Here is a 15859-nt window from a genome sequence, read left to right on the forward strand (position 1 = left end):
ACCCCCCCCCACCCCCCCCACCCCACACACACATGCTCTCCCTTCTTCTTCACACATTTCTGTCATATCCCCATTTTTGGATCATTTCCCTATTCTGTTATCTCTTCTATAATTGTTAAAAAAATAATTCTTATCTGATCATGGACGATGAAAAATTTGAAGAGGATGAGAAAAAAGCATTGGAAGGTCTTAGCAATGCGCCAATTACACCGCGTAAAAAAGTACATTCATACAGCCATCAGCTTAGGACCAATACAGGAACTCACCATAAACGTTACCATCAGTTTCGTCATCACAGCTTTGATATTCCAACTAATTTCATAGATAACAATAATAATAATGATCATCATGGGTTAATCTATAACGATGAGGATTCTTCTGATGACGAAGATTTTTATCCTTATTCTACTTATAGTAATGCTAGTATTACTACTACAGCTGCAGGTGCAGGGCAAGTGTTTGATGCAGGTAATTTTGGGCCAGCTGTCGCGGAGGATGAGGGTATTGATCAACAGCGGCCGTTGCCGGAGTTTGTCGGAGGTGGTGGTGGAGTTGGGATCTTTAAAGTACCAACTCGTGCCTCTGTACATCCTTCACGTCCGTCTTGTCATGAGCTCAGGCCACATCCCCTTAGGGAAACTCAAGTGAGTAATTGTAGTTAATACATTATATATATCAATCAATCCCAAATTAGTTGGTGTCAAATGATATAAATTCTAAGCTTGAATAACACGGACAATTTGTGTGAATCAGAACCTATGATCCGGCCAAAGGGTATAGAATATGGACAATGGGTGAATATTCATGTACTACTCGATCGTCCCCAATATGGGGGGAGGAGGATAGCTAGATTAGTCGAAAGATGGTAAATTATGAGTTTAAGAACATAAGGTGTCCTTACTTTTTCGGGGGAAAAGAAAATGCCTCGAGCCAATCTTCCAATGCTAGGTGCCAAAATGCTAATGTAGTTTTAAAAGTTGCTTCTAATCGAGTTCTATCTTTTCTTTTGGTTTATGAATTTGTTTGATATTTAGAACTAAATGGAGCATAAGTTAAAAGTTTTATTGTTAGTTTAAATATTCAAAAACTATAATCTAAAATGACGCAAGTTCTAATTGTGTCTACTTTAAAACAACAATGTAATACATTTAAAGTCTTAGTAGATCCCTTTACTTGTTTCTGTGGAAATGACTTAGGATGTGGAAGAGAAGAGTAGTGACGTATTCTAGGATTCATTTGTTTCTTAATAACTACGTACTGTTCAGCAAAACTTTCTCAAATTTGATGTCATTGATTGAGAAATGAATCAGAAACAGAAAGGGTGTTTGTGTTTATTATTTAACATTCTTCATTTTATGTTTGTGTCTTGAAAAATGTTTTCTTTCTTTTCGCCAATTATACAGGTTGGAAAATTTTTGAGGACCATTGCCTGTACAGAGACACAATTATGGGCTGGACTTGAATGTGGTATAAGAGTATGGAATTTTTCAGATCAGTATAAGTCAGGAATGGGAATTGGTGAAAGGGCAAGGAGAGGAGATGAAGATGCTGCGCCATTTCACGAGTCAACAAGTACATCACCCACATTATGCTTGATGGTTGATAGTGGGAGTAGGTTGATCTGGAGTGGACACAAAGATGGCAAAATTAGGTCTTGGAAGATGGACCAATCAAATGAATCTACTTTCAAGGAAGGCCTCTCCTGGCAGGCTCATCGTGGTTCTGTTCTTTCCATGGTCATGTCTTCTTATGGTAATATATCAACTCATCCTTGGTCACATTTGTAATTCATTTATGAAAAGAAAATTATGATTCCCCATCATTGTTTATGATTAATCAGCCTATTGAAATTATTGTTTGTGCACCTTTGAACTGAAAATATGTAAGCTCCTCTTGGTTTTGGTAGCTACAGTTGGGATGTATCATTTGGAGTTTCTAATTAGCAACCCTTAGAAATTAGGCGCAGGAGAAGGAAAATGAGCTTATTTTCTTGTAAGAGTAAGGATATTTTATTTCCCTTGTGGTAACAATGTTGATTAAGATGAGGATTTTGGATCCTAACTATTTGTGCGTGAGATGCTGAAAATGATGGAAAGTTTCACTTACGCATTCAAATAACTTTGACAGAAAAAGTAGAAGAGATGCTAGGGCAAGTGTGTTTCTCGATATGTCAGAGACAACCAACCAGCCAGTTATCTGGACCGATAATTAACCTTCGATTTTCCCTTTTTGCTGATTGCACACAAGGTCTCTTTGTCATTCTGCTCCATAGTTTCACTATAGCTGTAAGTGTTTTTGCAAGTCTTGCAATAATTATCAAGAACACTTGTGGAATGCTTATTTTGAAGTTCAATTTTCCAGGTTATAACCTGAGCTTATATTCCTTAGTTTCCTCTAGGTCATTGATTCATATATGTTATTTTGTCTTACTGGTAGTTGAGAACCTCAGTTGTTAGCTAGAAATGTGTTGCTTCGAATTTTTCGATGGACAAGGATCATGACAGTTTACTTGCATATCCAGGTGATATATGGTCAGGGTCCGAGGGTGGTAACATTAGGGTTTGGCCATGGGAATCTATTGATAAATCTCTCTCTTTATCACCTGAAGAAAGACACATGGCTGCTTTACTTGTGGAACGGTCAATTGTTGACCTTAAGAGCCAAGTTACAGTTAATGGTGTTTGTAACATCTCATCTTCTGATGTGAAGTGTTTGTTATCTGATCATGTAAGAGCAAAAGTGTGGGCAGCTGGATCAGCATCCTTCTCATTATGGTAGGTTCCTCTATATTTTTCCATCTGAATGATTATGTGTGCATAATAAATTGTCAATCCTAATTACTCTGGTAGTTGGGAAACTGCAGGGATGCACGGACAAGGGAACTCCTTAAAGTTTACAATGCAGAAGGTCAAATTGAAAACCGGGGTGACATGTCATCAGTGCAAGACCAAGCAACGGAGGATGAGATGAATGCCAAGGTTGCATCCAAACCTAAAAAGGAAAAGTCACAAGGAAGTAGCTTTTTGCAGAGGTCACGTAATGCTATAATGGGAGCTGCAGAAGCTGTCCGTCGGGTTGCTTCAAAGGGGGCAGGAGCATTTGCAGAAGATAGTAAAAAAACAGAAGCCCTTGTGCTTGCAGCCGATGGAATGATTTGGAGTGGGTGTTCAAATGGTTTACTTGTGCATTGGGATGGAAATGGCAACCGTTTGCAAGATTTTCATCACCATCCTTGTGCTGTTTTAAGCTTATGTGCTCATGGTTCTCGGATATGGGTTGGCTACATAAGTGGGATGGTACAGATGCTGGATCTTGAAGGAAACTTGCTAGTTGGCTGGGTTGCTCACAATGGGCCTGTAGTAAAAATGGTAGTTGGGGATAACTATCTTTTCAGCTTGGCTACTCACGGTGGTATACGTGGATGGAGTCTTGTCTCTCCAGGACCTATTGATAACATAATACGGCCAGAGTTAGCTGAGAAAGAACATTTGTACACTAGAAAAGAAGATTTCAGGATTTTAGTTGGCACCTGGAATGTCGGTCAGGGAAGAGTTTCACAGGAAGCACTAGCAGCTTGGCTTGGTTCCACAGTTTCAGATGTTGGAATAGTAGTGGTTGGGTTGCAAGAAGTAGAAATGGGAGCAGGTTTTCTTGCAATGTCTGCTGCAAAAGAAAGTGTAAGCTATTTCACCTTCTATATGTTATAGGCAGTCCAGCTGTATAAGAGATTTTAAAACCATATGCAACTGGTAGTTGTGTTGTTTGAACATGGATCCAGGAAAAAAAAATACTCCATCCATTTCTATTTTTATGTGTCTTAGTTTGACTAGCATGAAGTTTAAGAAAATTAGGGAGACTTTTGAATCTTGTTGTCTTAAACTTAAGGTGTAAACTGTAGTAAGACATATAAATTGAAATAGAGGTATTGGAAACTTGATCAGTTTGTTATTTAGAACAAAAGAAGTCAAGAATCCCAGTAGCTGAAAGAGTTGACAGGTTTTGTCATAAGAGAATGATAACATGTTGCAATCTTCAAGTAGTTCTGCCCTATTTCATTGATCTGTCTCCTTGACCCTGTGTCTCTACTTGCTCAGCTAATCCCTGAAACATGGCCAAGAGATTGGAGGGCAAACAAAAGTTAGCACTAAGATGCTCTACTATAGATGCATAATTTGGCGCACATGTGGATAGTGTAACCTTATACTTCCCTAGTCTTGAGTCATGTACACAGCATTATCACTCATGTCAACTGTAGGTAGGACTGGAAGGAAGTGCTATGGGGCAATGGTGGCAGGATGCCATAGGTAAGGCATTGGATGAAGGATCAACTTTCGAACGTGTAGGATCAAGGCAACTAGCTGCATTGCTTATTGCTATCTGGTAAGAGCGTGCGGAGGTTACTTTTAGTGATCTGCTTTCTCTTTGTAAGCTGAATTCACCAAACTATACCTCCTAAGAACTACATTCTTCATAAAGCTTCAAATTTCTAGCTGAATTTGAGTGATATAGTTCTACCTTGAGCTCCAATTCCTACTTATTTTTACTCATTTTCTTCATTGATGACCTATAATCAGGGTGAGGAAAAGTCTCAGAAATCATGTTGGAGACCTTGACGTTGGAGCAGTTGCATGTGGTTTAGGACGTGCAATTGGTAACAAGGTAGCTTTCCTTCTGATGTTTAACTTGTATTATTTATCAAATGTTTGTTTGTTTACATTAGGATTCACACCACAGATGCTCAAGACATAGAGCTGTCAGCTGCTTGTTCTACTAAATTATTGGTTCTTGCCTTTGTAAAGGAACGATGAAATGGCTTGTATCATTCTGTCATGTTACACATTTACAATGCAGGGTGGAGTTGGTCTGAGGTTAAGAGTATTTGATCGAATAATGTGCTTTGTGAACTGTCACTTGGCTGCCCATTTGGAAGCAATCACGCGTCGCAATGCTGATTTTGACCATATTTATCGAACAATGTCCTTCACTCGGTCTTCTAACCTTCTTAACAATGCTTCTGGTATGCTGTGATACCTGCTTTTCTATTGCACTGTTGTATTCTCCACGTATTTACTATGGCTGCTTTTCTCTTCTGGCTTGCCATCGATCCTCCTTTTATTGCAGTTGGCGTCTCATCTGCTGCTCAAGTGCTTCGTGGTACAAATGTATGGATGTCCATTTCCTATAGTTGTTTGTCAAGTGATTTTACATTCTAATGTTGTTCAAGTGACACCTTCTCATCTACAACAGGCTGCAGCAATTAATCCTGATGAGGGAAAGCCTGATCTTGCTGAAGCTGACATGGTGATTTTCTTTGGTGATTTCAATTATCGTCTTTTTGGGATATCTTATGATGAAGCAAGGGACTTTGTTTCTCAAAGAAGCTTTGATTGGCTTCGAGAGAGAGATCAATTAAGAGCAGAAATGAAAACTGGTAAAGTTTTCCAAGGAATGCGTGAAGCAATCATCAAATTTCCTCCAACTTACAAGTTTGAAAGGGGGAAGCCAGGATTAGGAGGTAAGGTTTATTTGTAATGATATAGAATGTGACTGAACATCTTAGTTTACTTTCATTTTGTTTAGAATGGCAAGGGTTTGTTTCAAGAACTAATTTAAGATTGTCCTTTGTGAACAGTCCTACATAATGCATGGACTTAACCAAAAGCATTGACCATACTTTCCATTTTCCACTTTAGGATATGATTCTGGAGAGAAGAAACGAATTCCAGCTTGGTGTGATCGAGTATTGTATAGAGACAGCCGGACAAGCCCTACAGTGGAATGCAGTTTAGGGTGTCCTGTCGTTGCCTCTATTATTCAGTAAGTCTTTTTGAAGGGAGGAGGGGTGGGGGGTGGAGGTGTTCTTCATATTTACTTCTCTTGCTTCATCTTGAAACTTCTCTGTTATATGATAGGTATGAGGGTTGCATGGAAGTAACAGAAAGTGATCATAAGCCTGTAAGGTGCAAGTTTAATATTGAACTTGCTCATATTGATAGATCAGTAAGGAGACAAGAGTTTGGGAAGGTTTTCCAGAACAATGATAGAATCAGGTCTGTACTGAACGAACTACGTTATGTCCCAGAGACAAATATTAGCACCAGCCAAATTGTTCTACAGAATAATGACACATTCAGCTTACAAATTTCCAACAAAAGTAGAGAAGACAGAGTTCTCTTCCAGATCACCTGTAGTGCTCAGTCCACCATCAAAGAGGATAGGCAAGCATCAGAGTATCATCCCAGAGGTTCCCTTGGTTTTCCCAGATGGCTTGAGGTGATTCTTCATTTCCTAGACGCTCTTAATTTGGGTTTATACTTTTTCATCCTACAGGAACAAGGAAAACAGGTCCTTTTTCTCTTGGTGGAGCAATATTACCTCTTCTGGAGTCCCACATAGTAGGTTAGGAAGTTCCGAGGTTACTAAAAGAGCCTAAAATGGTGAACTTAGATTATAGGCTGTCCCTTCATTCTGATATGCATAAACTAGTTAAATCTGACCAGCCAAGCAACTCCTTTTTCTCTTAGTTGATGCCTTATCTATTGCTTTGTTAGTCTCTTAGCTTTAACATGTACCTTTTTGGAACTGAAAATGGGCCTTTACTGCAAGCAATTCCATCTACTGATTTTCTGATTCAGGTCACACCTGCTGCTGGCATCATCAAACCGGATCAAGCTGCTGAGATCTTAGTTCAACATGAGGATAGCCAGTCATTAGAAGATTCTGTTGATGGCACTCCGCTAAGTCGGTGGTCTGAGGATACAATAAACAAGGAGGTGACTTTGATGATCTTTATTAAAGCCAGTCAGTCAACTGAGGCAAGAACATATCAGGTACATGTGCGCCACAGCTTCTCAGCAGATGCACTTAGCGTTAATTCAAAAAACACTGGGAGGAGTAATGAAGGAAGCTCCCATCATAGGTCCACACTCAAACATGCTGGGAGTACCTCGAATAAGAAGAAAGACCATCAAAACATTCGGGTTCCTTGATAGCTACATGAAAACCTAAGAATCTACAAACACAACTGCAGCACCACGGGGTTCCAACTAGTTGGATTTTCTCAGCTGTCGATACTTGATAGGATCTCGATGTAAATAATCATATACAAATAGTGCAAAAGCTCGAATACCAGCTCAGAAAATATTGGTAAAAGCTGTGAGATTTGCTCATCCATTTTTTGTGAGAATCAGGTCCTAAATACTGTTTACATTAATACTCTTTTGGCCTGAAGATTTATGACCAATTTTGCATAGTGATTACTGGAAGTCTATTTGTGCCTCACCAGGAGGAGAATTTGTTTTTGCCATTGAGCAGAAATGAGTTGAGGAAAGTATAAACTGTTGCCAATTCTGTACTATAAACTTACTATTTGGTTAAGTTCCGAGTCACGAAGATGATCTTCTGGTGCCTTATTTTCTCTGCAATCAACACCTTGTATCCAAAAGTAGGTTAATTAAGATCAGGAAGAAAGGGAACTATGGAACTAGCTCACCATTGGAGCTTTTCCCCAGCTGACAGAAAATTTCTACCAAATAAAAGAAGCTGGTAAAGGACGTAACTTCATTACCAGGAGAAATAGATATGATGAATTATATCATAAATAATAATTTTAAGTACATTACTCTACAGAGTTTATTATGTATACGTGAAAGCAATTCAATATCAGCCATCCCCACCTTCTAGTCATATACCAGCAATCTGGTACTAGTAACTCTAGGTTGATAGTAAACTCCATGAGAGCTTGCAGTCAAACTATTAAAATTCATGCGAAGAATACCGAAGGATTTGCTAAAGCCTTCATCTTGAACTTCTAAGCAATATGTCACCTCATTTGTGCAGAAATTCAGTGGCTGCAGGAAATCCATTTAGGGGAATTGTGCAGATATGCATCACCTCGACATTATTGCAGTCTATTTGAACTATCTCCTCATCTGTTCCTAACTCGTAGATCCTTTTGTTCCTCGAACAATTTGGTATCTGATGCCATTGATAGAAGTTCATCAGACTAGAGGGTTTAGAACCAGCATATATTCACTTATAGTGCTATCTACAAAGTTCCAGGCTAGGTGCCTCGGGCAGAAATTTATCTGACTTTTATTTACTCCTATACCGCATACATCCTCTTGTAGTTTTCACCGTAAAGCTCTGTATCTGATGCCACAGACATCGAGTATGAATGTGAATGAGTCTCGGCCCTCCTTATACTCCTCATCCTTGACTCTTCTAGCCTATGCCGAACCACACAATAGCACATGGATCCTATAGTAGTGAGCATTATGGTGCTACCAATGACAGTTGCATAGATGGCAAGCCCTCTTTCCTTCTCTCCAACCACCACATAAGTAAGTGAAATAAAGGAAATTGAAATGGAGAGGCAAGCTGCCCACATGAGCTTGTTTATCCAAAACATAAGCTGCTTCTTTGCCTTCTGTTCAATCACGACCACAGAAGTTTGTACCACCACAACAGCAATGGAAATAAACAAGGCCATACTGTCAAACAAGAAAAATATTATGAAAGATGCTTTCCTGGCTATGTGTGCTTCGCCGAGCGAAACCCCATCTGTTTTCTCCTCAATATATTGGCCAGGTACAGTGAAGATGGCAGCAAAAGCTACAGTAGCAATAAGGACAGCAACAACTGTCGCATTGTTGATTGCATTGTTAAGACCACTAATGTGGAGTTTTTTCACATTCTTCGCAATTTTCCGCACTCTGAAGCCAGTTTGACGACTGTGTTGGAGTTGGGACTCCACATCATGTCGTATGTCACTGACAGTCTGCTTGAGCTGCTTTGCAGCAGTTGGAGGCCTCCCATCATCTTTAGAACGGGTAGCTCCTGCCTCCTTCAACATGGAGACGAGCTGCGGAGATCCAGACTTTTCTGCAATATCAAGAGCTGTTTCTCCAGCCCTGTTGACGGCATTGAGATCGATGCCCTCAATTGATATTAGACATTGTACCATCTGCAATTACGTTAGTTTAGTCTCAAGTTAAATGCTAAACACAAAGTGCACTGAATATGCTGTTGGATTCCTATATTAAACCTGGAACATCATAACATCATATTCACCCATGAAGTCATAAAATTATATAGGTAGATTGATTCTTTTTTTTCCTCTATGCGAGTAGTTAATCTCCAGGCACAAGGGTCTGGTCGGTTTGGATTTATACTACTCACAAGTCTGATTGTTTATTGTAAAAGAATCAGTATAAGAGTTATTAACTATAGCTTTTCAACCAAAAATAAACTTTATCTTTAATTGAATTGATTATTTTATCATCGAATAATCACACTATCTTTTAAAAGTAATCAGAACAGTTTTGATGATCCAAGCCGAACATGCCGTAAGCATCTCCACAAAACAAGCTTGCCTTTGCAAATTCACTTGCGAGCTACATTGCCATAAGTAATATCATTACTTCTGCACCATCATGTTCAATTAAACAACAGTGATCTAGAAGTTCGATAAAAGAAACAGAAGCCCAAAAATTGTCTCTCAAGTAGTACGTAAGCAAGAAATCCTTTGCTGTTATGGTAAGTGGTACCTAGTGTCAGCTTTCTTGTTTTCGGGCGGCATCGAAGTCACCAGCTATTTAAATTAGCTTATTTTGTAGATATCAGGCTTATCTGGGAAGAGAAGACTGAGATGCAAAAAGCACCTGAGAGGGAAAAAGGGAGTTGAAGTGACAAATAAGCAGCCGACTGCAGAATTTTTATCAAGTCTTCATTGAGAAAAAAAAATCTTATTTAGGATTTTAGGGTATAGTGTTCATTTGTCACCTCAACTTCCCTTTCCCTCTTCCATGTTTCCTAAATATGCAACAAATCTCCATGATTCATAACAAGAGACTTCATCCTGTAAACTCAGCCCACCTTTTCAATGTGGTTCACAAAATGAACAGTTTTGCGCCAATTTAGAAGCACTAGACTTCAATTTTTATTTTTTTGAGATAAGCATTAGACTTCAATATATAAAACACATATCACCAATTCGCCTGAAACACATTAAAACACTCAACTTTTTGGGAGTTGCTAGTATACAAGAAATAATAGATGATAAACTAAGACCAACCTGTGGCCGCCCCTTTGTAGTCGCAACATGAAGTGCTCTGTTTCCTTTGTTATCTTCCAAAGCCAATACAGCAGGATTTGGCTTGATTAATTCAAGAACAATATCAAAATTTTGTCCCTTTACAGCCATGTGCAAGGCACTTTGGCCTTTTGTATCTGTTCTAAAGCCAATCTCAGGATCCTTGCTTAGAAGAGCTCTAACTATTTCCAAGTGCCCCATTCTTGCAGCTGTATGGAGAATAGTCTTGCCATTGTTACGAGCTATCTTAGCAAGGTTTGAATCGATCTCCAGAAGGAGATTTACTACATCAAGGTGTCCCTGAGCAGCTGCTGTATGTAAGGCTGTAGAGTTGGCTGAATCCGTTGTCATGACTAGGTTTGGAAATGAATGCAACAGTTCTTTCAGTACCTCTGCAATGTAATCCAGAAATCCTTTTTAGAGAGTGGATATAACTAAGGAACATTCTAATTCCATTTTAACAATTGCCACTAAGAACAAGTTTCAGAAAATGACAAATGACCCGGAACAAGCATTTAAGTTTGCTTCAATTGTCATTTCTAAGCTTTAATATACTCGAGCCACAGAAAGCACAAACTAAATCATACATGTGATGGCAGATCCAAAACGTGAGTAGTGGTGTAAAACTTAATCTTCCCTTTTTCTGATAAAGTAAATAAGCTTAATCTTCCCTTTTTCCTGATCAGTAGTAAATAAGCTTCCTCTTCAACCCCAAGGAATCTTAAAAGTTCATTTCTTCATTGGTTTTATGTTGGAAGGTTGCCCCCTCCAACTTCTACACATCCTGACTAATCCGTAGGTACCTGCTATCTGCTACCTCCCACTAGTACAAGTGTTGTGTAACACTATCCACCAAGGCTTAAAAGAATGAAAGAAATCACCTAACTTTTTTTTTGCCCTTGCTAGGATTTGAACCCTGATCCCCCACAGTCCATTCCAACTTCATTAACTGTGAATTACACCCTCGGTTAAAGAATCTTAAAGTTCAAAAACATTTCATAAACTAAGGTGATATAGCAAATGTAGCAGTTATTGAGCGAAAAACAACTGGGGAGCTAATCTAGAGGACAAACTGCTCAAGATCAGCCTGGTCTGGTTTCACGAAATCATAGATCAAGGTCACGCTTTATCAAGATACTCAAACAGATAGGGAACTTAAAAACGAGGATGAAGAAAAAGGATTTCCTCAAGTTCAGCAGACAAAAAATGAAGAATTAGTGTTACCAATTCTAAGTGAATAAGAGAATCCAAAAGATGTCATTAGTCATAGCACCCAGTGTTGGTTGACATAGTAATTGGATATGATGTAGTGATGATGCCAGGAAATTCTGGCATCATTTGGTTCTAGAAAAGCAGTAACACCCATGAATGGCATGGCTAATAGGGAGTTACCTAGAGGATCAGGAAGCAGCAAAAGAAGCATTAATGCTGACAAAATTTAGGAACCTGTTGGTGAGTGGCAAAATAGTTGCATACGTTTAGATAAAAAAGGATTCACAGAGCCCCCAAAGAATGACAAAATCTTGTACTTCATGGGCTAGTAAAAACATCAGTTTCAGAGGAATGCATTACGTCCATTCCATAAGATTTATCTTTGAACATAATTCCCTCAAAAAATAAACTAAACCACTTTCTGATGGTTTTCCTATCAAACAAATAGATATTTATTTAAACATTCAATCATTGTTTTAGACTTCTGACCTTTTTTTATGTTTTGATGACCAAGATATTTGTCTGGGTCAACCCTTAGGGCCAACCGCAGCATTCAAAACTCAGGGGTAATGTGCAATCCCCTCTCCCACGTAAATACAACACTTAGTTCGTCGGCTTCTGACTATTTTCTCTTAACATGTCATTAGTCTGAAAGGTAATTTAAATCATTTTATGGGATGAACATGTATCACTTTAACTCAGTTATTATTCTTACTATTTTTCCTTTCAAAATTAGTACTGGAAAAAAGGTTTCAGGAATGATTGTATCATCACAGAGTTTTAAGTAGTTGATGTAAATGTACAACTTGATATAATGATCTGGAGAGTCTATTCAGGATGCATCTTTCTTCATTCAAGCCATTTTGACTCCTTAGGCTAAGAATAAAAGTAAGCGCAACTCAAACCCTTTCAACTTGTATCACCACCTTCAATGGTATCACACACACTACTAGATAGGTCCTTATTATCTTCAATGCTCACAAGAGGTAATTTACGATTTGTGCAGATGTGAAAATTACCGTCTCCGAACTTAGTCTTGTCCTCTAATTGCAGCTTTACAAAGAAGAAGATGGCTCTATATTACAAGTCTTCAAGTGATAATATGTAGGGTCTCAGCATATAGGCTTGTGGAAACATATTTGTAATTATCTAGTCTTTTACTGAAGCCATAAGTAATCTGCTCTACAGCAGCTTAAGGTAAAGGTTTAGAAGCTAAAATCAATGATGAAAATTGCTCCTAATGTGGTTCAGCAGCAATTATGACATGTGAAGTAAAATAAACATACACATTATCTCCATAAAGCATGCAATATGTACAAGAAGGAATGCATCATAAGACTCACCAAGATGACCCTGCTTTGCGGCAATATGGAATGCATCAAAACCATTATTTGCCAGAATAGAAGCTGTCTGAAGGTCTAAATGTTTTAACAACTCTGCAACAACCAAACTATGGCCATTCTCTGCCGCAACATACAGAACTGTCTCACCCTCCTGGTTTTGCTTAGATAACAAATCATTGGTGCTTTTGCTATGAACGATTTCTTTCACCTTGCCAAGGTTCCCTGCTCTAACTGCCAAGTGAAGTGGGGAATCCCCTCTTTTCCCTGGTGATTCCTTACCCCTTTTCCTCTCACCACCACCAAAGCTCAGCTGCCTCTCCATCGCTATCCGAAAACTTTTCTGCTTTTCCATCAACCCTCTAAAGCTCTTCTGCTTCTCCATCGTCCCATTTCGAAAACTCTGCTGTTTCTCAATCACCCCATGAAAGCTAATCTGCTTCTCCATCACCACCACCCCAAAATTCAATCCCTTCTTTTGTATATCACTAATTTATCCAGACAAATTCCCAAACCCCTTTTCCCACTTTCAAGAACTACAAAGCTTGAAACTTTTCATCATCATCATCAGCTCAGTTTGTTTTTTAGATTCTAACTACCAAGAAAACCCAAAATCAATGAAACCACCTCCATGAAAATCAGTCCAAAATATCAAACCAAAAGTCAGAAACTCTAATCTAAGATGAAACCTTGGAGCTTAGAAAACAAGAAATTCAAACCTTGAATATTGGGGGATGATGAAAATTTTCAGTTCTTACAGTAGCTCCAAAACATCAAAAGAAACAATCTTTATCTAGATTCCCCAAAACAAAACAATCAAATTACATCAATAGTCAAACCAAACCACCAAAATGACAAGTTTTCTCCCAAAAATAGAACTCAAAACCCCATTCTTGATGAACCCCAGAAGCTAAAATGAGACAATAATGGTGACAAACCCCAAAACCAACCAACAGATTCTCTACACATTAAAAGCCAGATGATGCTAATCTTGAAAAAACAAATCCAAAGTAAAGATTAAAAACATTGAAACAAAAACACCATCACCCCATGTGGGATATTTCAATTCACATGTAATAATAATTGTAGTTTAAGCATCTTGTAACAGTTACTCAAAGCAATAAGTATAGTTATTTTACTTTTCTAGAAAGTTAGTCTCCCACTATTATCCACCCAATTAAAATACACCAACAAAAAAAAAGAAGATGTTTACTACTATTATGACATCTTGTTTTTTTTGCTACTAAGAAAAGAAAATGAGTAAAATATAAAAGTTTGTTAGTGAAAGATGCATATTGTTGGCCGCCATTGATGTTGACATTATATAGTGCACTAAAAGACATAGATATAGAGAGAGCAAAGGGCCATTAACACGCTTCCATATTTTTACAAAGAGTGGAGCACTCTACAATTGTGGGTCCTAATTATGTTGATATATTTGGGGGTATCCTTTCAAGAAAATACAAATATTAAAGCAATGTTTAAGGTCATAACATGGATGGTTGATATTAAATGGTGTCCAAAATCTTGAAAATGGATAATATTTCTAGAAAAAAAAAAAACTTAACCAATTTGTGGATATTTGATACCAAAGAATTTAATCGTCATGTATTTCTATAAAACTAATCTTTGGAAACATGCGTGGCACGTTTGTCCCTTATTATTAAAGCACAAAGTTAATCAGTACACATTAACTCATACACAAAATAATTCATAAAACATATATGAATCATAGTCGTCAGTAAATAATGAAAATACACAATAGCATAAAAAAAAGAAGAAAATTAAGAAAAAATAAAAAAATGTAAATAACAAAGATACACAATAATAGTATTAAGTATAAAAAAAAAAGATGAAATAAAGACAAGGTAAAATATTAGCCCACGATATTGCTGATTGTAGTGCGGCAAGTGGAAAAAATTAAAGAAAGAAATATGTGATACAAAGACAATATATTGATATGCAATTTCATAGTATAAATTAAGGAATATTAAAAGACATCAAGAGTATGTTTACCCTCGCAGAAGATGAAAAATTGAAATAGATAAGTGCTTTTTACATATATAATTATGAACATTTATAGTTGTGGGTTTAAACCAAGTAATATTTATGATAGTATAATAATAACTCATATAATCAGTTAATAGAATTTTTGTTAATAATAAAAAATTCAAATTAAATTTATAGTATGTGTAATCCTTTTGTCTTTAGTTCTATAGCCTAGAATATTATTTATTTATTTTTCTCCTTTTTTGATTTCTTTTCTTCTATTTTCCTATTTACTTTATTTAAGAAAGTTAAGGTATTTTAAATATTTCAATTTTTTCCACTTTCATGTCTTTATCTATTCTAAATTAATTAAGATGGTAAAAACTTACTTAACTATTAAATATGAATTATCTAATTAATTTATTTGAACCAATAATAATTTGTATTAATATTCACAATTCCCGTGTAAAAAAAAAGTTTGGTAAATTATGTGGGCTAGACAACTAAAGATAAAACAAACTCTTTAGTTTTTCATATTCATACCTTTCATGTTTTTCAATATTCTTTTCAAATTCATAACTTTCATGTTTTTCATATTCATACTTTTTAAATGTAAAATGTGTAAGTTTATATATCTATATCTATATTATCTTAAAAGCATGAACTCCTAACTTGAATGTTAAATTACTATAATATCCCTAACTTAGGTTGTGACTTTTTCGACGACTTGTCACTTTTCCAATAAGTTGTGACTTTTTTCAAAAGGTTGTGATATCACGATTAGTTGTGACTTTTCCAAAGAGTTGTGACTTTTTTAACAAGTTGTGACTTTTCCAAAGAGTTGTCACTATTTTAAAAAGTTTGTCTTTTCCAAAGTGTTGTGAATTGTCGGAAAGGTCATGATTTTTCAGATAAGACACAAAAAATATTTGCTCATACTACCCTTTGTTGACTATAAATAGAGGGACTTCTCTCATTTTACAAAAAAAAAAATCCTATTGTTCTACTCTTCTTCTTCTTCTTCTTGCATTTCCAATTTTTTTGTGTGATTTATTGTCGTTGAGTGAGTTCGAAGTTTAGCAGAATATGAGATACCCCTACTCTGATAAACTAAATCTTTTTATCCTAAGAAGGTATATTTCATAACCTCGAGTACTTGAGGAAAATATTTTTTATGATATAATAATTATTGTTTTGCTTGATATATACATTAGTATGTAATGTT

General features: G+C 36.9%; 1 protein-coding gene and 1 pseudogene across 1 annotated transcript; one reads left to right on the plus strand and one right to left on the minus strand.

Annotated features, from left to right (window-relative positions):
• Positions 1–140: 140 nt before the first annotated feature.
• LOC102592700 (type I inositol polyphosphate 5-phosphatase 12-like) lies at positions 141–7441 on the plus strand (annotated as a pseudogene).
• Positions 7442–7533: 92 nt separating this feature from the next.
• Positions 7534–13843, minus strand: LOC102583755 (ankyrin repeat-containing protein At5g02620-like). The gene is made up of 3 exons (XM_006353055.2): positions 12649–13843; positions 10076–10485; positions 7534–8965 (listed from the first exon to the last, which is right to left on the minus strand). The coding sequence occupies exons 1-3, from the start codon at positions 13091–13093 to the stop codon at positions 8105–8107; spliced, it is 1716 nt and encodes a 571-aa protein (XP_006353117.1). The 5' UTR covers positions 13094–13843; the 3' UTR covers positions 7534–8104.
• Between the last annotated feature and the right edge of the window lie 2016 nt (positions 13844–15859).

This window comes from Solanum tuberosum, unplaced genomic scaffold, assembly GCF_000226075.1.
Source record: "Solanum tuberosum cultivar DM 1-3 516 R44 unplaced genomic scaffold, SolTub_3.0 scf00151, whole genome shotgun sequence".
NCBI lineage: Eukaryota > Viridiplantae > Streptophyta > Magnoliopsida > Solanales > Solanaceae > Solanum > Solanum tuberosum.